At 37.2% G+C, this 23,441-nt stretch overlaps 4 protein-coding genes across 7 annotated transcripts in view; 3 read left to right on the top strand and 1 right to left on the bottom strand.

The window, feature by feature from the left end:
* LOC122987149 (C-type lectin domain family 4 member G-like) overlaps window positions 1-7,299 on the top strand; it is a 45,440-nt gene extending 38,141 nt beyond the window's left edge. For all 3 annotated transcript variants that reach the window (XM_044358851.1, XM_044358849.1, XM_044358850.1), the window contains 2 exons: window positions 6,925-7,037; window positions 7,114-7,299. In XM_044358851.1, the coding sequence (XP_044214786.1) occupies window positions 6,925-7,037; window positions 7,114-7,237 (237 nt within the window). In that variant the 3' untranslated portion in view covers window positions 7,238-7,299. The remainder of the gene's footprint in view (window positions 1-6,924; window positions 7,038-7,113) is intronic.
* Window positions 1-23,441, bottom strand: part of nes (nestin) — a 94,253-nt gene that overhangs the window by 49,851 nt on the left and 20,961 nt on the right. The gene's annotated exons all lie outside the window — the stretch shown is intronic.
* On the top strand, window positions 7,772-21,591 carry LOC122987153 (CD209 antigen-like protein C). Its single transcript, XM_044358854.1, has 7 exons — window positions 7,772-7,919; window positions 20,017-20,070; window positions 20,293-20,382; window positions 20,617-20,790; window positions 20,885-21,048; window positions 21,155-21,267; window positions 21,344-21,591. Exons 2-7 carry the CDS (start codon window positions 20,055-20,057, stop codon window positions 21,465-21,467), a joined length of 681 nt encoding a protein of 226 aa, XP_044214789.1. The 5' UTR covers window positions 7,772-7,919; window positions 20,017-20,054; the 3' UTR covers window positions 21,468-21,591.
* Window positions 10,439-17,219, top strand: LOC122987151 (asialoglycoprotein receptor 1-like). Its single transcript, XM_044358852.1, has 7 exons — window positions 10,439-10,723; window positions 12,226-12,303; window positions 14,699-14,824; window positions 16,008-16,394; window positions 16,486-16,649; window positions 16,803-16,915; window positions 16,992-17,219. The coding sequence occupies exons 1-7, from the start codon at window positions 10,657-10,659 to the stop codon at window positions 17,113-17,115; spliced, it is 1,059 nt and encodes a 352-aa protein (XP_044214787.1). The 5' UTR covers window positions 10,439-10,656; the 3' UTR covers window positions 17,116-17,219.

Genomic DNA, 23,441 nt, shown 5'->3' with positions numbered 1-23,441 from the left:
GTTCTGAGACGTACAAGACCCATTTTCCACAAAAACACCAACAATTCGCTTTGCGCTGCCCATTTGCGTGTCTCCTCCTGGCAGTTCACCGCATGCAGTCAAGAAAATACGAAGTTGTCCATGTGCTGCTTGTGCTGGTCGTTGCACTATCATGAAAAATAGCGCCCAATGTTGTATTGGGTGGTCAAATTATTTAAACTAGTCTGAACTGGAAGCCATAATACTCACTGTCCTCTGTGTTCTGATTATGATGATCATGTTAGTGTAGGGTTAGACATCATCTCTGTGATCTTAATGCCTGGCTACCACTTTATTATCATAAAGTTACTCATTGTACCCCCTATTCTTTTAAGAGAAAAGATTAAAATCTACACTGCACCCTACCCACATCCGTTACAGTGTTCTTACCCTTCCCTCTCCCCTCTGTTATCTCCTTTCTGCTAACTTTATGATTAAACATGCTCTAAGTGTAATATGTTTAACAGGCTTTTCAGACTGCTCATCAGCTACTGTTGGCTTAAAACGTAAAATGTCAAGTGTTATGTTCATTAAAGTATATAACCTGCTGCTACACCCTGAATATGCAATCTGAGCAGCAGAAAATATGAAATACTTTTGACATGAGGGGTGCTCATATTTTAGAAAACCTCACCGCATGTTTTACTGCATTTGACAATAATCACTTGCAATGCTGTTTTGTGTGAATTGTAACTTTGCGGCCCTATCACTACACAAGACTGTTGGGATCAGATGATTGTTCAAAACCTAATGCTAATATAAATGTTCAGCGCCAAGATTTTAAAAATTCTTTATTTTCCCCAACATCTGTAAGCCACATGTATGGTTAACGTTAGAGGGATAAAAAGTTGTGATGGGACTTTAACTCTACAATTTACAAAGAATGAAAATGTGACATAATCATGATAGTTGATTTTAAAAAATGGACCTGCTTTCACTCTCGTTACTATAAACCGCTGCCTCTGCAGTTACATACACCTGAACTGTGAGACTCGTCTTCGACTTCATCTCATCATTGCTGTGAGTAAGACTTTCATCTGTACATGCTTTTAATTAATTTTAGTTTTTATATTTTTAACCTATATCTGGTTCTTTCTTGCTGCTTCTTCAGTTTACTAAATATTCAAATTGTTCACTGAAAACATGATTCCAGCAGTGGAAAGTAACTAGTACATTTATTCAAGTTCAGGTTCAAGTTTCTTTTATTATCACACGTCTAAGCTGGTGGAATTTATTTCAGTACAGCTGAAATAGCTGTAACAATACATCACATACAACACCAGTGTAAACATAAAGGAAGTGCAAAAGAAAAGACAGAGTAGCCTACACAGCTCTACATACCATACAATACAACTTTTGTGTATTCATCAACTATACAAATTTGGGGAAGAAGCTCTGGTTAAGGCGTTCTGTCCTGCCTACTGGTGACCTGTACCTTCTGCCAGAAGGGAGACACTGAAAACAAAGGTGAGCTGGGTGGAAAGGGTCCTCTGTAATTGCTCATGAGATGGTACGTAGTGTGTGTATGGAGTCCAGTGTGGGGAGATTACAGCCTAGGATCTTTGATGTTCTGGTGATAATTCTGTCCATTTTCTTTATGTGTGCTTAGATGTGTTTCAGTACCAGACACTAATTGATAGTGACAGGAGGAAGTAGAGCCTGTTTTGGGCTTTTTGCATTTGATGATTAGCGTTGAGGTGCCATTTCAGGTTATTGCTGATGTGTGTGCCAAGGAACTTGTTGACGGAGTTATTGTAATTTTTTGGCTGTTGATGAGGATAGGTGCTTTTATTGATTGTTTTGTTCTGAAGTTGATGATCATTTCAGTGGTCTTTTTGCCATTCAGGACCAGGTAATTTTCCCTGCACCAGTTAACTGACTTCTCGACCTTCTGCCTGCAAGCGTCTTCATTGTCTTTAGAGATCAGTCCTACGATTGTGGCGTCGTCCCATAGACTGTAAAAAAAAAAAAATGGATATAGTCATTGTGACGTCACCTTTTGGTTTGCGGACTCTCATTCCCAAAGCCTCAAGTTGGCATTTTGACTGTCGCCATCTTAGATTTTTGGAGCCAAAAGTGTAGAACGTGTGAACGGGTAGAGCTGACCCTAACGCTAGCTGCTAGCATGGTTAGCACAGTGCATTAACAGTCTATGGCTAACAGTGATAATGCTAATGCTAATTTCTGCTAGCGAAAAACAGGCTTAAAACCATTAAAACAAAATGTACTTACTGGTAAAACTGAACATCTGACTCCTTAGAGTGTCTTTTAGTTCAACCAAATGCTTATCACTACTTTTTTAGGTCAACAAAGTGTTACAATTAACTTTCATCAACTGAAAACACACTGAAATAGCTACAGCTATGGCTACACCTATACTCTGTGAAGCTGGGGTTATGCCATGGTTACGTTACCTAACCAACATTGTGGCCATGATAACTACTTGTCAATCACAAGGTATCAACACCCTAAAGCATACACTGCTTCATCATCTATTTTACTCTAAAAAGGGACCATAACTTACAAATCAAACATCATGCTGTGAAATAAGGCCATAAACTCATTAGGAAAGTGTTTACTGAGGTAATAAATCAAGTGAGAAGTAGGGTCATTTTCTCATAGACTTCTATACAATCTGACTTCATTGGAACCAGTGGAGTGTCCCCCTGCTGGCCATTAAAGAGAATGCAGGTTTAAGTCACTTCCACATTGGAGCTTCAGACTCGGAGCTAACTGTTTCAACTGTACACACATTTCAGAATCCTGATGGAGTTTGATGTTGATCTGAAATCATTGGTGAGGAGGAAGAAGAGTAATGGTGATAGAATGCATCCCTGTGGCACCCCATTTTGGTGGTCAGGGGGAGGGAGGTGATGTTGTTGACTTTGACAACTTGGCTCCTGTCCTTTTAAAATTCCAGGATCCAGAGGCACAGTGAGGTGTTAATATTCATGTTCTGGAGTTTTCTGAATAGCTCGAGAGAATTGATATTATTGAAAGCAGAACTGAAATCGATGAACAGAATTCTTGCATAAGTATTTTTGGACTCCAGATGTTGGAGGGTGAAGTGCAGTGCCAGGTTGAATGCATCATCTGTGGACTGGTTTTGGCGATATGCAAATTGTAGCTGGTCCATCAGCTCCATCCTCCAAATTAAACTCCAGATACGTGGTTTGACCATGTGACTCCAGAACGACACATAAGAGCGTTTTCTAATCTGGCACACTATCGGCAGTGATTGGTGGGACAACATTATTTGTCTGTGCTTTCCAAAACCGTTACACATCACTGTTAAAAAAAAAAAAGATGTTTTATGATATGACAACGCTGTGGTTAAGGTCTGGTTAGGTTTAGGCATAAAAACCACTCAGTTATATTTAGGGAAAGGTCATGGTTAAAATGATCACTTTGTTAAGGTTAGAGTAATACAGACAATTGGGTTGAGATCTGGTGACTGCGAAGGCCAAAGCATTCATCATTTTCATACTCATCAAAGCATTCAGTGACCGCTCATGCCCTGTGAATTGGGGCATTATCATGGAGGAGACCACTCCCATAAAGCTGATCACTCAGAACAACTTTGTATTGATTTGCAGTGACCCTTCCCTTTAAGGGGACAAGTGGACCCAAACCATGCCAGCAAAATGCCCCCCACAGCATAACAGAGCCCCCAGATCCCCTCACTGTAGGGGTCAAGCATTCAGACCTGTACCGGTTTTTCCTCTAACTTGTCTGGTCTGTATGTGCTGTAGGTTAATGTTACTAGATAACACTTTATTTTACAAGTCCTTTAATTTTATGCTAATTTTCTGAGTAATTTGCAGGTATTTAATGGTTAATTTTTTAGGACATTTTACAGAAAATGTGGTACGATTTGGTACAAATTATAAGAAACAACTCAAAAAACTGTTGATTTAATTGGAAATTTTCCTTCAACTGACAGAAAATGCTTAATTTTCAGTGTGTAGTTTTGTGTGTCAAACTACATATTAGCATATTAGGTTTCTTCTTAAAAACTCTATAACAAGCACATTTCCCCTTATACCAAATGACATAACCCTTTCAAAGAAATGTCGTAAGAATGAACCATTACAGAGCAGCTACTTGGGGAAATAATAGACAAAAATTAATATGCTAATATACTGTTTATCACACAACTACACACTGAAAACTAAGCACTGTGTCAGTTAAAGAAGTCAAGTCTACTTTATTAAGAAATTTCGCATCTACATATGAACCCAAATAGCCTACAATAAGTTCTTACCACCTAAACCAACTTAACACTTTTTTTCAGTTTTTCTTATAGTTTGTACCAAATGTCCTAAAAATCTGCCATTATATACATGCAAATTACTCCAAACATTTCCAGGAAATCAATATAAAATTAGAAGATATGTTTTGGGACATTTTTTGTCTTCAACAGAGAGCTGACAGGGAACAAGGGGAGAGAGAGGGATAGGACATCAAACAAGGGTCCCAAGCCAGGGACCCTTGTTGGGTCCAGGGAATGTCAAACCAGGGACATTGTGGTTATGTGGCATGTGCTGTGACCATTCAGCTACCAGGGCACTCCATGAAATCAATATAAAATTAGGGGACCTGTAAAATAAAATTACTAGTTACTGCTTCCTAAAGGTTAGGCCACCTTCGTTATCATGCCTAAAATAATAACCATGGGGTTAAGGTTAGGGGGCGATCATAGTTATGCTTTTTAAAAAACTGTCTGGACTCACTGTTGGAAACAGGAAGAAAACAGTGGTCTCCGGTGGCAAAATCCACTGTTGCATTAATGCTTCCATCCACCCTGTCACTACTCTTGTCTGTATATGTATCTTTCCCTATAGGACTGCTGACTGTCTCTTTTGTTCAGGATGAACAGAAAGACAAAGAAACTTACTGTTGCTTCTGAAAATCCAAATGTCTCTTTTTCTGGAGGTAAGATACTTTCTAATACATAAAAACTTCATCTGATTCTAGTCTTTTTATGAAGCAGTATGTTACTTTATTCTTTTTTCATAATGCATGGTGCTTTGGATACATGAGAATGCTTTGGCAGCAAAAGCTTTTGAAATGTCAACTTGTATTTGATTTCTCCAGTCTGCTCAACATATTGGATGTCATTCTGCAAATAAAGGCCAATTTACTGCTGATATTTAACCATTAGTGTTTGATCTGTACTGTTTCAGGGAAAATTGAGGAAGAAAGTGTCTATGTTAATGTAGCAGCATTTACTGCGGACAAAATGTCAGCCACCTCAGGTATGTTATTAACACAATTTACTTGACAAAATTTCATTTTGTTAACATTCAATTTTTTTTTATTAAAATGTTGAATAAACTAGTAATTATGATGACTGAAAGTGTGAAAATGAGAGCTGAAGACTGTATATGTGGTGTTATTAAATAAAGGTGTGTTCATTTTTTCAATATCAAAAGTCTATAAAAAGACAGTTTGAGTTGAAGCAAATTGTTGACATAACTCTGCTGAATCCTTATTTTTCCTTAGATAAGAAGTCTCCTTCCTTCCTCCTTCCTCAGTGTTTTCTACCAATAGCAGTGTGCTGGGTGATACTGTTGGTAATCATGGCCCTTTGTATCTACTGTGAGTATCTTCTATATGAATATCACATCAAATGAAATGTTTTTCTTTTTCTGTAGCTTGTTCTTGTTGTTGTTAGTTCTTATTTAAAGGACAGGTTGACATTTTTTAAGTCTGTCTTAAAACAATATGTCAGATGACCAAATGTACATTGTTACAGTTTTTTCTTGGTGCAATCATTCCTCCTGTTCATAATGGCCTTCAAATGGAGAAGATCCTCATTCTGTGCAAAAGTGCTAAATGGCTACATTTATGTAGCACTTTTATCCATAGTGCTTTATAATTGACCTCATTCATCCATTCACACACACACTGACTGACTCAGTCTGCTGAATCCTCACATTAGCTTCAGCTAAGGTTTATTTTTGCAGACAACAAGGTTTGTGGATCTCTTACATATCTTACATTGGAAGTTCATTAGGAAGGAATCGTTTATTGACCAGTATGAACAACAGGAATATTTACAGGATGCAAAACATGTTGTAATGTTTGTATAGACACCAGTGTTGTTTTAATACAGACTTTTAAAAAATGTTAACCTATCATTTGTGTTTTTATGACATTCATGTAATGTTTTAAAATTCTGTTTTGTACAAAATTGCTAAATAAATAAACTTGCCTTGCAACAAATTCTCACAGCTCAACCCCTTCCTCTGTCTGTCGCTGTAGTTACATCTGTCATCTCTGGAAACAATGCCAAGCTGACTGCAGAAAACCAAAACCTGACTGCAGAAAACCAAAACCTGACTGCAGAAAACAACAAGCTGAACACACTAAACCAGGAACTGGAGACACAGAACAACAACTTAGCAGAACAGAAACGAAAGTGGAGTGAGAACAGTGTTGCTCGAGTCCAGCAGATCATTAATGCCTACTGCCCCATAGACAAAAATAACAGTACGTTCATATCTTATAACTCAGGTCCAAAAATAACCAATAATAATGTCACAATGCAGTAATGTTGTTTATTTGTTGGTCTCTGTTATTTCAGACAGACAGTGTAAAGCTTGTGAGGATGGCTGGCTGCATGACCAGTCCAGCTGCTATGCCATCAATAACGCTAAATCTCCTGATCAGAAAACCTGGGAGGAAGCTCGAGACAACTGCACAGGAAAGATTTCAGATTTGGCTGCAATAGTTAATGAAGATGAAAAGGTAATGAGAAAACTGTGGGAATTTTATGATAGCCTATATGAAATGAAACTGTATTTTCTGTAGGTCTGAACACACTGAGTCTGTGGGCCACAGTGTGTTTATTTAAGTTCAGTGTTTAAATATCTCACATAACTGTCTTTCTGTTGTCCTCAGAAATTCATCAATGACAACAGTTGGCGCAGTAAAGGAGTCAAAGGCTACTGGATTGGGCTGAGAGTTGAAGATGGGAGATGGAAATGGATCGATGGAAGTAATCTGACTGAAAGGTAAAAGATACATTCCTAAATATTTAGAATCATAAAATCTATCTGCTTTGTTCTGAACATTATGTTCTTCCATCAGCTCCTGGACACAACCTCCTACCAACGGTCACTGTGCAATTTCTGTCCATAATGAAGGATGGAAATCAGTGAACTGTGGTGAGAAAAACGGATGGATCTGCAAAAAGAAGGCTTTATCTGTTTAAACACTGAGAGGCCACACTTGAGAAGGTTACTGGATAATCTGTAGAGATTAATAACATGTAAAATCATATCAATATCAATACAAAGATTTTTAATACAGAGTTTGGATTTCTTCCCAAAGCTATTCATGTATGTGTTGTGTGTGCGTTTGTGTGTGTGTGTGTGAGGGCGCGAAAGTGAGTACTAACCAGATATCTAATACTTTGAATGTGCTGTTCTTCTACTTTGTAAGAGATGAGATGTTGTTTCCTGTTTTATTGTCATGTAATAGTTGAATTATTACTGCTGATTGGCCAACAGGGGAGCTGTTTTCTTCTCAACAAAATGTTCACACAGTTGTTTTCTTAAGTAATGTATTCTGATGAAAAGAATATATGTAGAGGTGACTGGTTGTTATTCTGTTTATTTAGAAGCAAATCTATATTTCAGTCTTGTATCTCCAGTGAATAAATGTGCTGCCACACCTTGTTGTTATTGTCTTTTTCTTACAAATTGCTCCCTGAAAAAGTCAAAGCTTTCATCAAGTCAGAGAGAATGGCATTATTCAGGATGCTGTAACATGTTTAATCAAGATAAGACAGAAGCAGACCTGACCTCACTGTGTCTTGTCATGTTGCATTTGATTTCTCCAGTCTGCTCAATATAGTGGAGGTCCAGATGTTTAAACTGTGTTTGATCTGTGCTGTTTCAGAGGGACTTGAAAAAGAAGGTGACAACTTTAATGCCGCATTATGCACCGAGAACGAGATGTCAGCCACCTCAGGTATGTTATGAACACAATTTACCTCGCAAAATAATTCTAATAATTATCATTATTACTGCTGATTGGCCAACATGGGGAGCTGCGTTACTGGTTCCTTTTTTAAGTATTTGTATTCTCATGTAAAGGATATCTATATATAGATGTGACTGGTTATGTGTATGTTATGTGTTGTATGTCTATGCAGAAGCAAATCCATGTTTAAGTGTATTATGTATCACCAGTGAATAAATGTGCTGCAATGCACTGTTGTTATTATCTTTTTCTTACATGTTGCTCATTCAAAATGTCAGTAAGCTTTCATCAATTGAAAAGAACAACATCATTCAGGATGCTGTAACATGTTTTATCAAGACATAAGCAGATCTGGCCTCAGTATGTTTGCTCCATTTGGGCCTCATGCAGTTACACAAACTGTCAACATCAGCACAAACAGAGCTCCAGAGAGGAACAGAAAGTCTTATTTATTACTGTGTTTTCCATGTTTGAATGCATATTTACACCATCTTAGGTCACAAAAGAAAATACAGCACAATCATATTATTTTTAAAGTTATGACTGAATGAAATTGTGCATTTTAAAATGGTAGATTTTGTGGTCGTCACACGGGTCATTCAGTCTCAGCAGCAGCTTTGACAGTAGCTAAAACTGGCTGCGCCTGTAGTTGGTTAATCTTGAAGTTGAGTCTGAGATGAGAGGCGAGAAGAGCAGAGCGTACAGGAAACCAGAGGCAGGGAGGGAGGGAGGAAGTGGACAAACACCTACATACATACTGCAACCACAAATTATATTTTTGATGCGATAGGAGTTTTAAAAAGATTAAAAAGAACTTAAATAGGAATGTAGATAGAGAGAGAAATATCAAGAAGACAAAACATAGAGTACAGCTGTAGCCTGTAGTGTTTTTCTGGAGTAAGTATCTGGATGTCAAGTTCAAATTCAAGTTTATCAAAACTACCGCTCTCTGTTAAATACTTTATTCATTTTCAGTTAACACTGAGCTCTCTGGATGTGTGCGGTGCACTCACTTTATGTCTGATGTAATTAAGATTTCTATATATTGGGAGATATTTGAGGAAAAATGTGATGCTTCTGCAGTTTGGCATCTAGAAGTATCATATTTAAAGATACTGAATATAAAAACTATAAGCTTATATGAAGTTTAAGTACCAACATATTGGATGCATTTACATTTACATTTTTCATTTAGCAGATGCTTTTATCCAAAGCGACGTACATATGAGACTGATACAACACAAGCAGGGATCTAGTCAGGAGACAACAACACCAGTAAGTGCCATAAAGCTTAAGTTTGGGCCCGATAGGACGTAGATGCCAACAAGAAGTGCAACAAGGCAATGATTAGAGTCCACAGAGTGCATAGAAGTTTTTTTTTTTTCTCTCCCTACAGTTCATCAAGTGCAGAGGTGTTCACGAAAGAGCTTGGTCTTTAGTCTTTTCTTGAAGATTGAGAGGGACTCTGCGGATCGAACAGTTTGAGTTTGGTAACTCATTCCACCACCGGAGAACTACAGAGGAGAAGAGTCTAGATAGTGACTTAGGGCCTTGTTGTGGTGGTGGTACCAGGCACCTTTCGTTGGCAGAGCGTAGTGGGCGGGAGGGAGTGTAGACCTGAATGAGGGAGTTCAGGTAGGCAGGAGCTACTTAAGTTGCTATTTTGTAAGCAAGTGTCAGGGTTCTGAATTTGATGCGGGCAGCAACTGGGAGCCAATGGAGGGATATGAACAGCGGGGTGACGTGTTGTTTTGGGCTGATTGAAGACCAGATTCTATATATAGAATAGCAGATTCTATTAAATATATATATATATATACACATATACTGGTGGTTCTGTGCTTCAGTGAAAACTCATAAAAATTAGTGATTAAAACCCATCTGATGGTCTGCACTGGGTCAAATAGCATGATTGAACTGTGTAAATGTGATGAGTGTGAATATTTCATTTTCAGTTTGGTTGGAGTAACAATAGAGCAGATTCTATTAAATGAATACAAAGATAAGATGTATTCAGTGCTAGAGTAGTTATCAGAGTGCAGTATGTCATTGCATAGATTGTACTGCAAGTAGATAAAGTAAAGTTCAGAGGAGTGTTACCATAACATTAGAATTCATAAATCCAAACTGGAAATACAGCCAAGAGGTTTTGAGATATGTTTTCATTATTGGTACATTTTGAACTAAAAGTGGTGCAATAGATGAAAATCAACAAGGTCACCAAAATCATCAGGAATCATTACCTGGAGACTGTGACTATTCATTTTAAAAGTGCAGTGCATTGCCAAGATGTCTTGCTCTTTATTCTTATTCATTTTGATTCAAGCTTTAATTAGAAAAGTCAAACTAACTAAATCTCTCTCACAGAGTACTTACAGAAATATTGCCAAAGTCCGAAGTTAAATCCTCTTCCTGCACATAGTGTTTGTAATATTGCCTTTTTTAAAAAAAAGATTATCTTTCCATAATGCAAGAACACGGTCATGCATGCAAATTACTTACAACTAAAAGCAGAAGTTCATTTTAAAACTGTGGGTGATGAATAGAGGAAACAGACACTTCTGCTATTAGGTTGCTCTATGGTTTAATTACAGCGGCAGTCTTCTGTCTACAAGTCAGACCGAACTCAACAGACAGACTGTAGCGATGGCGGAGGAGGAGATAAACTACGCTTCAGTTGTATTTAAAACTAAGACACAGCCCCAAACTGAAGGTAGGCTTCAATTTTCTTTTTGTTTAATACATAACATCAAGAATAAATATTACATTAAATGGATCGGACCCTTTATTTTTGTTTCTGTGATCATCCTTGTATGCATTGTTGATTTAAATACCGTATTTTGTTCAGTAATACTGGAAGGAAAATTAAGTTGGAATTTCTACAGATTAAAAGGTTACAATCAAGTCAGTTTAAATCTTTATTGTCCTGTAAGTGAAATTTGCAACCAGGACTCAAAAAACATAAAAAATTCATTTCTCATGTGGCTTGAGTACAGAGGAAGAAAGCAGCACAACACTGTGGAATCGTTGTTTTAAAATCTAGAGGTGAAAATTATTAGTTTTTTTTTTTAAATCTCAATGTTGAGATTCTAAAAACAAATATATTCATTTAAATCAAGGTACAATAGGCTAAATTTAAGTTAGAAATGTTACTAAACTCAGCACATAAAGTAAGATTTGGCAAATTTTTCATAGGCGCAACCCACATACTCAGCTCTGCTGCTCATCCCACAAATGCATGTTCCTTACAAATGTTGCACCATTTAAAAGGAAAATAAACAGGCTTTCCAACGGTATAAGATTTATTGCGAAGAAGCATTGTTACAACAAAGAAATAATCTACCAAACACAAATTCCCTTAATTTTTGTGTTTATATGTTTGAGTTCATTTACTTATCGTCCAGAGGAACTGTCAAATTTCATGTTTACCTGCAGCTACAGTTTCCTAAATACATGCTGTGATGTCTATCGAAACACCTTCTTCCCTTCAGCTGGTGACAGAAAACGGAAAACAATCGTAATGTGTTAATTAGAGTTTCATCCCAACATATCAGTATAAACTGTTTGTCCCCTTACACTCTAAAATGTGTTTTGCTTGTTGTTACTTCATTTGGATGTTTGAGCTTCAATGTGCAGAACGATGTATGTGCAGAGTTTGACATTTAGCTGTTTTCTCTCCCCTAAAATCACAGTTTAAGATGTGAATACCAGCAGGATGAAGAATGAAAAATACAAATAGATAATATTTGCATATTCATAGATTCTGGATTTTTCAATGAGGGAGAGGAAGTAATTTTTAGATTTCTTAGATTGTGGAAAAAACATATCGGACAAATTACTAGTCAAAGCAGATAACTGTATGTGTTAAAACATGTATGGAGAGTCGACCCTAGCCACAACTGCCTAAACCTGTCAGAAAAATATATAATGAAAAAAATTTTTGAAAAGTATTTCCCCATGAAAGGCAGTCTCCCCTTTTATATGTGATCCACTCACTGTGAGAGTTTGATTTCATCATCTTGGGTTTTAGCAGGTAGTTTTAAAGCCCTATGAGGGTTAACAAAATACTATTCTGTATTCTATTTTGGGATACAGCAATCACAAACAAAAAGCAAAAATTGTTAATTTCTAGGAATGGAATAAGCTTTTAAAAGAGCTTGTCATTTGAACATTATACAGTAAATAATCATGCGATTATGTCCTTCAACCTTTCAGCTCAAAAGAAGGAGGACACTGTGTATGATGAGGTGAAGGTGCCACACAAAACACCCAAACAAGCTGCTGACATGAACGGTAAGTTGAAAAGGAATGTGCACAACATTCAGGTATTACTGCTACTGGGAACATTTCTAGTAAAATCATCTGTCTTTTTATTTCAACAGTAAACTAAACACAGAACTATTTCATGGCGAATGGTTTCTAATTAAGAAAACTGTCCCATCCTTTCCAGCCTTGATTCTTTCTCAGCGCAGCAATTTCAGCCTAATAATTACAATTTACAATACATTTAGCAGACGCTTTTATCCAAAGTGACGTACATCTGTAAGCTGATACAACACAAGCAGGGGTCTAGTCAGGAGAGAACATGAGCAAGTGCCATAAAGCTAAGTTTGAGTCTGATGGGACGTAGGTGCCAACAGGAAGTGCAAAGAGGCAATACATAGAGTGCATAGAAGTAGATTTTTTTCTTCTCTTTTTTCCTTCAGTCCATTAAGTGCAGAGGTGTTTGTTAAAGAGCAAGGTCTTTAGTCTTTAGTCTGGAGTTTAGACCTGAATGAGGGAGTTCAGGTAGGTGGGAGTTGTTTTAGTTGCTGTTTGGTAGTCAAGTGTCAGGGTTTTGAATTTGATGCGGGCAGCAACTGGGAGCCAGTGGTGGGACATGAACAGCGGGGTGACATGTGCTGTTTTGGGCTGGTTGAAGACCAGACGTGCCGCCACGTTTTGAATCATTTGCAGATGTTTGAATGTATATGCGGGGAGGCCTGCCAATAAGGAGTTGCAATAGTCAATGCGTGATATTACGAGAGCCTGTACCCGGAGTTGTGCTGCATGCTCAGACAGGATCTTCCTGATGTTGTACAGGGAAAACTGACACGACCAAGCAATTGAGGCCACGTGAACCTTAAATAATCTAAATCGGTCAAGAAAAAATAATGGACTTCAAAGTAAGTTACTTGGTCGTATTTTATCAGAAATACTAGTGCAGCAGGATTAGCCAGTAACTAATATTCAACAGGGCTGAGAATGTTTGTGCTTTGGCACTGTTGTTACTGACTGTAGAATTGTTAGATGCTATACAAAATCAATGGATAGGTCAAAATACAAACTTGTGTCGACTTTATAATTTTATATTTAAATAGACCTTCATGTGTTTGAACTATTCTGTCTAATTAAATTTGGGTTAAATGTTTCAGTACAGCTCATAATGTTCTCCTGACAATAATGAAGATATTCAAGCAGTAAGATATAACTCACTCTGTTGCGGTAGAGTGATCACGCTGTATCTGAGGCATTCATAGCAGCCAGCATGTATAACTGCACTTCCATGAGTTCACCTATCAAACATTGTGGGTTGTTCTGTGATGTATTTTTCCTTGGATTTACTGTTAATGCAGTTTCAGTTCCTGCAGGTGTGATTCTTGTTTTTCTGCGTTTAGCTATAGGGTTAATATCACTGCTCATAATAACTACCTTGTTTTTGTCTCTGGACATGGAAAATATCTCTTAAAGAGCGACACCAGATTTTTTTTCTCCAAGACGGAGACAAAAGGGCAATAAATTGTTTTAGCCAGGGTAGCAGCACGGCTCTATGGGTGGTAATGTTGGTCTGTCAGTCCACCAGACTGAATTAACTGTTAAATGGAACAAACATTCATGATGACCAGCAGATAAAACTGACTGGTGATCTTCTGACTTTTCCTGTTGCACCACCATGAGGTTGTTATTTTTGGCTTTTAGTAAAATCTCCATAAAACTCCTGCATGGATTCTCTTGAAAGAAAACAGACATCCATGGTCCCCAAAGAATGAATCCTTATGACTTTGGTGTCCTTAATTTCCACAAGCAGGTCAAAATTTTCACTTATCAAGTGTAACATCACAACATCGACTTGATAGATTAGCACAAAATTTTGCACAGACATTCATGGTTCCCAGAGGATAATTTGGTGATTCCCCTGATTTGTCCTCTATCATCACCATTAAGTTGACATTTGTGGTTTTGAGGAAAATATCAACTGGATGGATTTCCATCAAATTTGGTTACAGACATTTGATAGTGGTGAGCTGGTGATCTCCTGACTTTTTTGTAGCAGCATCATCAGGACAAAATGTTAATTTGTACAATACTTTGGTTTATGACCAAATACCTCAACACTAGTAACGTTCCCATCAGCCTCAGCTGTACTTTGTGCTAATGATCAAATGCTCGCATGCTAACATGCTGATTTGAAATGATGAACATGGTTAACATTCTGTGGAAACCCACATCAATCGATCTGTATAGTGTGTGCATAAAACTTGCAGGGTCTGGCCGTGCAGAAAGACCCATTAAAATGTGTCGAGTAACTGTGACAGATCTGACCTAACACCTTTGTCGCCCGTCACCCTGCATCATCCTCATCACTCTCTGTTGTAAACTAGGATATAAATCTGAACTCTGGATAAAATGATTTTAATTTCTTGTTTAGTCTCAGCAGGATTCTTGTCAGACAAGAAAGCCACCAACAGACGTCACCACTATCAGCTGTTGGCTTGTTGTTTGGGGACTTTTTGTGTCATTTTGCTGTTGGGCATCATAGCACTCAGTGTCTTCCGTAAGTATACAAAAACAAGCAGTCATGCATGAACTCAGACTTAGACACGAGACAGACATTTAAATAAATAGTACCAGTTTTCTTCTGTAACCATTATTCGTTGGTATATATGATCAGTCATATATTTGACACAGTCAGAAGCTCCAATCATCTATTGGCAGTTTGTTTTACCAAATTTAAGTGTATGCCTCTAATTGTTTTCTAAATCTGTAACAAACGAATTAATTTCTGGACACAACAAGTAATGTATGTTCTTCTCCAGTTTAATTTTATTTCAGAAAAAAAAACCCTCGAATGGTAGTCGAATTAATATTTCAGTTCATAGGGGACTTGCATATACAAAACATAAGCCACAACAGAGCAGAGGTTGGCAACCAAATAAGTGGAAAACAAAGACATGTATGCTTAGAGAGGATTTAAAGGATAAGGATGAGAAGATATTCTATATTTTTTTTGTTGTCAGCTAATCTCATGAAAAGACCAAAACCAACAATGAATTGATCCTACCAACAAGTATTACCTTTGTATTTATACCTATATATTTAAGTCTGTCAAATACGATTAAAAACAGATAATTGAGCCACACAGTCACACTGGGTGACATTTTCTCTCATAAAAATGAACATGGACATTTCAGTTTCTGGTTCTATGAAGGGTTGCTAGTGCACCAAATCCATGATTGAAAAAAGTCACTGACAAATACACCATTTACTTCTGTTTGAGTAATGTTTACTTGAAACTACAGTGCCCACCTGTTTAAGGAAATTAAGATTTACAACTATAATAGGAACCAGTGGGCCTGGATTAAGTGCCACAGACAGGCAGGGGAAGTCAGAAAATGATGACAGATAGACTAACACGTTGTTAGATTTGTTAACAACAATAACAACAACAACAACAACAACAGAAAATAGAGAATATCATCACAGTAAAGTTACACAGTCACACAGTAAAGTGTCCTAATATCAAAATACATTAGATGCTACTCAACAGCTACTCAACATCAGACAAGCAGCTCCATGTCTGTCAGCAGCTTTAAAAATTTAGAAACATAGCCTATAACTTCCAAAAGGCTGGAAAACCTAAAGTAAAACAGACAGGAAGTAGCTTCCAACAGTGGCAACATGACAAAACCAAAACTGCATCATTACTATCAATTAAGAGGCATTTTTTTCTTTTGCAGTTTCTATGTATACTGGTAAGAGTCATGTAAGTGAGCTGAATCAGTTAAAAGACAACCAAACGACTCTACTGCTGATCAGTCGCAACCTGACAGACAACAACAACAAACTCAGATCAGAAAATGAAAACATGAGGAGAGACAACAATAATCTGACAGTCATGAATGGAAACCTGACACAGGCCTGTACTGTCTCAGAGAGCAGGATCACAACCCTGACTGCAGAAATCCAGAACCTGACTGCAAAAAACAACGAGCTGAACACACAAAACCAGGAACTGAAGACACAGAAGAACAACTTAACAGAACAAATAAGAAAGATGAGTGAGAACAGCGTTGATCAAGAACACCAGAAGATTGATGCCTACTGCCCCAAAGACAATAATAACAGTAGGTTCAGATCTTATAATTGAAGTTCAAAAATAATCAATAATTTCACAATGCAGTAATGTTGTTAATTTGTTGGTCTCTGTTATTTCAGAGAGACAGTGTAAAGCTTGTATGAAAGGCTGGCTGCAGCACCAGTCCAGCTGCTATGCCATCAATAACGCTGAATCTCCTGATCAGAAAACCTGGGAGGAAGCTCGAGACAACTGCACAGGAAAGTTTTCAGATTTGGCTGTAATAGTTAATAAAGATGAAAAGGTAATGACAAAACTGTAGGAATTTTATAACAGCCTATATGAAATGAAACTGTATTTTCTGTAGGTCTGAACACACTGAGTCTGTGGGCCACAGTGTGTTTATTTAAGTTCAGTGTTTAAATATCTCACATAACTGTCTTTCTGTTGTCCTCAGAAATTCATCAATGAAAAGAGTTGGCGCAGTAAAGAAGTCAAAGGCTACTGGATTGGCCTGAGAGTTGAAGATGGGAGATGGAAGTGGATCGATGGAAGTGATCTGACTGAAAGGTAAAAGACACATTCCTAAATATTTAGAATCATAAAATCTATCTGCCTTGTTCTGAACATTATATTCTTCCATCAGCTCCTGGACACAACCTCCTACCAACAGTCACTGTGCAATTTCTGTCCAAAATGAAGTATGGAAATCAGTGAACTGTGGTGAGAAAAATGGATGGATCTGCAAAAACAAGGCTTTATCTGTTTAAACACTGAGAGGCCACACTTGAGAAGGTTACTGGATACTCTGTAAAGATTAATAACATGTAAGATCATATTAACTGGCTTATAAATATCAATACAAAGACTTTTAATACAGAGTTTGAGATTTTCCCCAAAGCTATTCATGTATGTGCTCTGTGTGTGTGTGTATGTGCTGTGTGTGTGTGTGTGTGTGTGTGTGTGTGTGTGTGTGTGTGTGTGTGTGTGTGTGTGTGTGTGTGTGTGTGTGTGTGTGTGAGCATGCTAAAGTGAGCTAACTAATACTTTGAATATGCTGTTCTTCTACTTTGTTAGAGATGAGATGTTGTTTCCTGTTTTATTGTCATGTAACATTTGAATTATTATTGCTGATTGGCCAACAGGGGGAGCTGTTTTCTTCTCAACAAAATGTTCACACAGTTGTTTTCTTAAGTAATGTATTCTGATAAAAAGAATATATGCAGAGGTGTCTGGTTAAGTGTTATTCTGTTCATTTAGAAGCAAATTCATATTTCAGTCTTGTATCTCCAGTGAATAAATGTGCTGCCACACCTTGTTGTTATTGTCTTTTTCTTACAAATTGCTCCATGAAAATGTCAGAAAGCTTTCATCAAGTCAGAGAGAATGGCATTATTCAGGATGCTGTAACATGTTTAATCAAGATAAGACAGAAGCAGACCTGACCTCACTGTGTTTTGTCATGTTGGCTCCATTTCAGCCTCATTAATCAGTTACATACACCGACAACATCAGCACCAACAAAGCTCCAGAGAGGGTCAAGAAGTCTTATATTAGGGAAGTATCATATTGTGTGGTTTTCCTGCCTTTCAACCAGTGCATTCTGGGATAACCTTCACTTCCACCAGGACTCTACAGACTTACAGCAAGTACACAATGTGATAAAATTGCTGGCAGTCTTGTTAACCATCAGACATCATTCATTTTGTAAAATACAAATATAAACAATCTACTGCTACACAAAACCATGAGAAAGCATCTTACCTGCATATAAAGAAACATTTAAGTTTTTAAAAGTAACAGTCAGCCTCTGTGTATTTCTGTTCATCAAAGCATAAAGTTCACCAGCATCCTATATGAAGGCTGTAGGGGAAAGTTAAAAGTATACAAACTTTCATAGAGAGGTTGATGGTTTTAGTTCTGCTTTGAAGTTGTGAAAGGTGTTTGGTTAGCGGCTAATGCTAAGTTCTTGTATTAGAAAATCTCCTTTAATGGTTTTAACCCGCTGTGTCTGCAGCATATTCTCACACTATTGCAGTTTGCCTTTAATCAGCAACTTTTATCATTATCAAATACATTTGCCTATTTCTTTTCTGCAGAGACCGAAAACTCATCTGACAAACACAACATTCTACCTTTAAATACACACAACTTCCTATTTCATTAAGTCGAAACTTGAGTAACATGATTGTGGTTAAATGTTGTTTTGTGACCTGAGATGGTGAAAATAAATATCTGCATTCAGACAGACTGAGCAACATTAATGGACAGACAGATGGATGGATGGATGAGCTCTCAAACATTCATATTTCAACATTCTCAATTATCACATATGCCTCATTAAAAGCTGTATGATTTATGAACAAACCAACACATAATAAGTTCATTGTTTATTAGTCATACTGGGAACAAAACTCTATCCACTCATCCATCCTTCCATTCATTCATCACCCATCCCCTACACTCTACCTGCTCACTGTATGTAAGTTTAGAGTCCTGGTGGAAGTGGAGGTTATCCCAGCATGCACTGGGTGAAAGGTAGGAAAAGAGTCTGGAGAAATATCCAGTCTAAAACAGGGCTAACACACAGATTAACACACACACACCTGACATGCATGTGTTTGCACTGCGGGAGGAGACTGATGACCCAGAGGAAGGTCATGTGACCACGAGGGAACATGTAAACTCCACACAGAAAGGCTAAAAAGCAGGACCTTCATCATGTGAAGTGGCAGTGTAATCACTGAGCCTCTTTGCTGCCCAGGAACAAAATTCGGCACAATAAGTAACAACACCATTAAAGACTAAAGCCCCATCTGACAAACATGGAGTTCCTCTTTATAAAACACTCTAATAAGCAAGACTTCCTGTTACAATCTAAATGTTTCTTTATCTGCACACAAGACACTTAATAATTACACTTTGGCACCAAATGCTTTCAAAATGTTGAAATTTTTTAAACTTCATCTTTTGCATTCAATTTCTCCACTTTGCTCAACTTATTTCTGCAAATAAAGGCTAATTTACTGCAGATATCGACACCTTTGTGTTTGATCTGTTCTGTTTCAGAGGAACATGAGAAAGAAGGTGACAATGTTAATGCAGCTGCATGCACTGAGCAAAATTTCAGCCACCTCATCTTTGGTCACAAAATAACATATACCACAAATAATGTTATTGATCAATTTTTGAATTAATGAAAAAGAGATTTCATAACACAAGAACTCAAGAAGCATTGGCCGCTGACCAAACAACTGTCGCGGTTACAAAGCAGAACTAAACCATAAACTTCTCCAAACTTTACCATTTCCCTATAACCTTCATATAGAACTGCTGACTAACTGCCTCTTTTGTTCAGGATGAACAGAAAAACACAGAAGCTTATCTTTACTCCTAAGAATCCAAATGTCTCTTTTTCTAGAGGTAAGATACTTTCTGATGCATAATACAGGTTCTCATCTTTTTCTGAGGCAGTATGTTATTTTATTCTTTTTATAATGCATGATGCTTTTGATACATGACAACACATTGGCAGCAAATGCTTCCGAAATGTCAAAATTGATTTCAGACTTCATCTTTTGCATTTGATTTCTCCAGTTTGCTTAATATAGAGGTCCAGATGTTTAAACAGTGTTTGATCTGTGCCGTTTCAGAGGAACTCGAGAAAGAAGGTGACTACGTTAATGCCGCATTATGCACCGAGAACAAGATGTCAGCCACCTCAGGTATGTTATGAACACGATTTACCTCACAAAATTTTAGAATTAAAATGTTGAATAAACTAGTAATTATAATGACGGAAAGTGTGAATATGAGAGCTGAAGACTGTATATGTGGTGTTATTAAATAAGGGTGTGTTCATTTTTCAATATCAAAAGTCTATAAAAAGCCAATTTGAGCTAAAGCAAATTGTTAACATAATTCTGCTGAATCCATATTTTTCTCAGATAAGAAGTCTCCCTCCTTCACTCAGTCTTTTCTACCAATAGCAGTGATTTGGGTGATTCTGTTAGTAATCATGGCCCTTCGTATCCACTGTGAGTATTTACTCATCAGTCACTCTGTGCCTTCTGTAAGCAATATTTGTATTTGTCTCTATTAATACTCAGCTGCAATGATTCCTGTCCCAGGTTTGTTCTATGAAAATTAATGAAGGGTGACTGAAAATATGATTTATGTGACTGTTAGCTTAAGTCAAACTTTTATCTTGTTAACTTGTAACACAATGACTAAACTGCTCACAGCCCCACACCCTTACTGTTTGACTGTAGTTACCTCCGTCCTGACTGCTGGACACGAAAACCTGATGAAACAAACTAAGCAGCTGGAGACACAAAGGAACAACTTAAGAGAACAAATACAAAACATGGAGACAAAGTGGAGTGAGAAAAGCGTTGCTCAAGCCCAGTGGAGCATTGATGCCTACTGCCCCAAAGAAAATAACAGTACATTCAGATCTCATAAATGAAGTCCAAACATAATGAATAATAATGCCACAATGTAGTAATGCTGTTTATTTGTTGGTCTCTGTTATTTCAGACAGACAGTGTAAAGCTTGTGAGAGGGGCTGGCTGCATGGCCAGTCCAGCTGCTATTTAATCAATAACCCTCCTCCTCCTGAGCAGAGAACCTGGGAGGAAGCTCAGGACAACTGCAGAGGAAGGAATTCAGATTTGGCTGTAATAGTTAATGAAGATGAAAAGGTAATGAGAAAACTGTGGGAATTTTATAACAGCCTATATAAAATGAAACTGTATTTACTGTAGGTCTGAACACACTGAGTCATAACTGTCTTTCTGTTGTCCTCAGAGATTCATCAATGATTACAGTTTTGGCAATTCAGGAGTCAATGGCTACTGGATTGGCCTGAGAGTTGAAGATGGGAGATGGAAGTGGATCAATGGAAGTGATCTGACTGAAAGGTAAAAGACACATTCCCAAATATTTTGAATCATAAAATCTATCAGGCTTGATCTAAACATTATGTTCTTCCATCAGTTCCTCAACAGATACTCCTACCAACGGTCACTGTGCAAGTTTTGTCCATAATGAAGAGTGGAAATCAGTGAACTGTGGTGACAAAAAACAATGGATCTGCAAAAAGAAGGCTTTAACTGTTTAAACACTGAGAAGCCACACTTGAGAAGGTTACTGGGTACTCTGTAAAGAATAACAACATGTAAGATCAATTGGCTTATAACTATCAGTACAAAGATTTTTACTTCAGCATTTACAGTTTGTTTCACTCCATATACTATATATATATATATATATATATATATATAGATATAGATATAGATATAGATACATAATGTGTGTATATATATATGTGTGTGTGTATGTATATGTAAAAATAACGGAGGAGCTGTTTTGTTTTCAACAGAATGTTCACAGAGTTGTTTTCTTAATGGGAAACTTTGGGATTTTTCAGGTGAAGTCTTGTTCTGAAATCTCATGGGAGTTGAGCTATTGTTGAAATCAGCTAAATATTCAGCCATGACAGAGTTGGAGAGAGGAGTGACGGGAAGAGTTTGTTGTGTTGGGAGTACAGAAAGCATAGATTTTCAAAATCATGACAGAATATTTAGCTGATTTTGATAACAACTTAATTCTCGTGGGATTTCAGAAAAAGATTTCTCCTTGAGATCGAGACTTGCTTAGGGTCCAGGTTGAAAAATACCAAAGTTTCCTTTTAAGTATTGTATTCTGATGAAAAGAATATTTATATGTAGAGGTGACTGGTTAAGTGTTATTCTACTTATTTAGAAGCAAATTCATATTTCAGTCTTGTATCTCCAGTGAATAAATATGCTGCAACACCTTGTTGTTATTGTCTTTTTCTTACAAATTGCTCCCTGAAAAAGTCAGAAAGCTTTCATCAAGTCAGAGAGAATAGCATTATTCAGGATGCTGTAACATGTTTAATCGAGATGAGACAGAAGCAGACCTGACCTCAGTATAGTTGCACCCGAGTATTGCTTTAAGAAATATTTTAAAATGTCAATATTTTCAAATCACAGTTCTTAGGGGTCCTGGATAAATTAGTTCCAATTAAAACATCAGAACATAGTTTTCAGAAGTTTAAGATATTGACAAATTGGGTAAATAGACTGCTCTCTAAAACTAAGAAAGATTTTCTCAAATACAAAATGACTGAATGCAGGAAGAGCCAAGAAAATTGTGGAAATCCAGCAAAGAACTATATGTGAAGTTAAAGGTCAACTATGACTGTTTTAAATTTTTATTTTACATCGGTTGCTAAGGATCTGGCTAATAACTCCCTCAGCACTCAAACTTAACTTTTTAAACCACACAAAAGCGACTAGACCTGATGGGTTACCAGCTAGATTCACAAGGGATGCTGCAGAAGTTACACAGTAGTTCCATATGTCAGGCATATAATAAATCTTTCTATTATGTCAGGTAACATTCCAGATGGGCTTCAGTTAGGTAGAGTTATTCCAGTACACAAGAAGGGAAGTCATCTTGACCCAGGGAATGAGGCCGGTCTCAACTTTATCTGTATGGTCAAAAATTCTGGAAACAAATGGTGCAAGATCAAATATATGACTACATCTCTAGAAAAACTCCTCTGTATGAAATTCAATCTGGATTTAGGAAATCATATTCAACAGATACCTGACTGATCATATTAAGAAACAAGTAGATGAAGGTTATGTTGTATGGTTGGATACACAGAATACATTTGACACTGTGGACCATAGCATTTTATTGATTAAGCTCAAGGCTATGGGATCTAATAAGCAGGCTGTTGACAGGCTGTGTCAGTCCTTTTTAATAAAGCAAACAAAAGTTGTGGCTGTTAATGGGACATTATCTGATTTTAGAACTATTGAATGTGGAGTTCTACAAGGCAGTGTTTTAGGTCCACTTCTTTTTGTTGTACGTTAATGATATGAAGTCAGCCGGTTTTAGGAATGTTTTTAAACACTGATGAGTCTACTCTACTAGTGGCTCAAAGATAAAGTTGAGCAGTCTCTCAATACAGCTCTTCAGAATGTGAGCATCAGGTTATCTGTTAACATGTTATCCCTCTATCTTGAAAAGACTAAAGTAATTTAGATCTAAAATATCA

Source organism: Thunnus albacares, chromosome 8 (genome assembly GCF_914725855.1).
Source record: "Thunnus albacares chromosome 8, fThuAlb1.1, whole genome shotgun sequence".
NCBI classification, from domain to species: Eukaryota; Metazoa; Chordata; class Actinopteri; order Scombriformes; family Scombridae; genus Thunnus; species Thunnus albacares.
This window is presented reverse-complemented; position numbering and strand designations above follow the sequence as displayed.

Bases quoted from the DNA above. Each gene is read 5' to 3' on its own strand.
- LOC122987151 (XM_044358852.1), top strand. From the start codon at position 10,657: ATGGCGGAGGAGGAGATAAACTACGCTTCAGTTGTATTTAAAACTAAG. The intron at 16,395-16,485 runs GTAGGTTCAGAT...CTGTTATTTCAG, and splicing joins CCCCAAAGACAATAATAACA to AGAGACAGTGTAAAGCTTGT. The intron at 16,650-16,802 runs GTAATGACAAAA...TGTTGTCCTCAG, and splicing joins TAGTTAATAAAGATGAAAAG to AAATTCATCAATGAAAAGAG.
- LOC122987153 (XM_044358854.1), top strand. The intron at 20,383-20,616 runs GTGAGTATTTAC...GTTTGACTGTAG, and splicing joins CATGGCCCTTCGTATCCACT to TTACCTCCGTCCTGACTGCT. The intron at 20,791-20,884 runs GTACATTCAGAT...CTGTTATTTCAG, and splicing joins CTGCCCCAAAGAAAATAACA to ACAGACAGTGTAAAGCTTGT.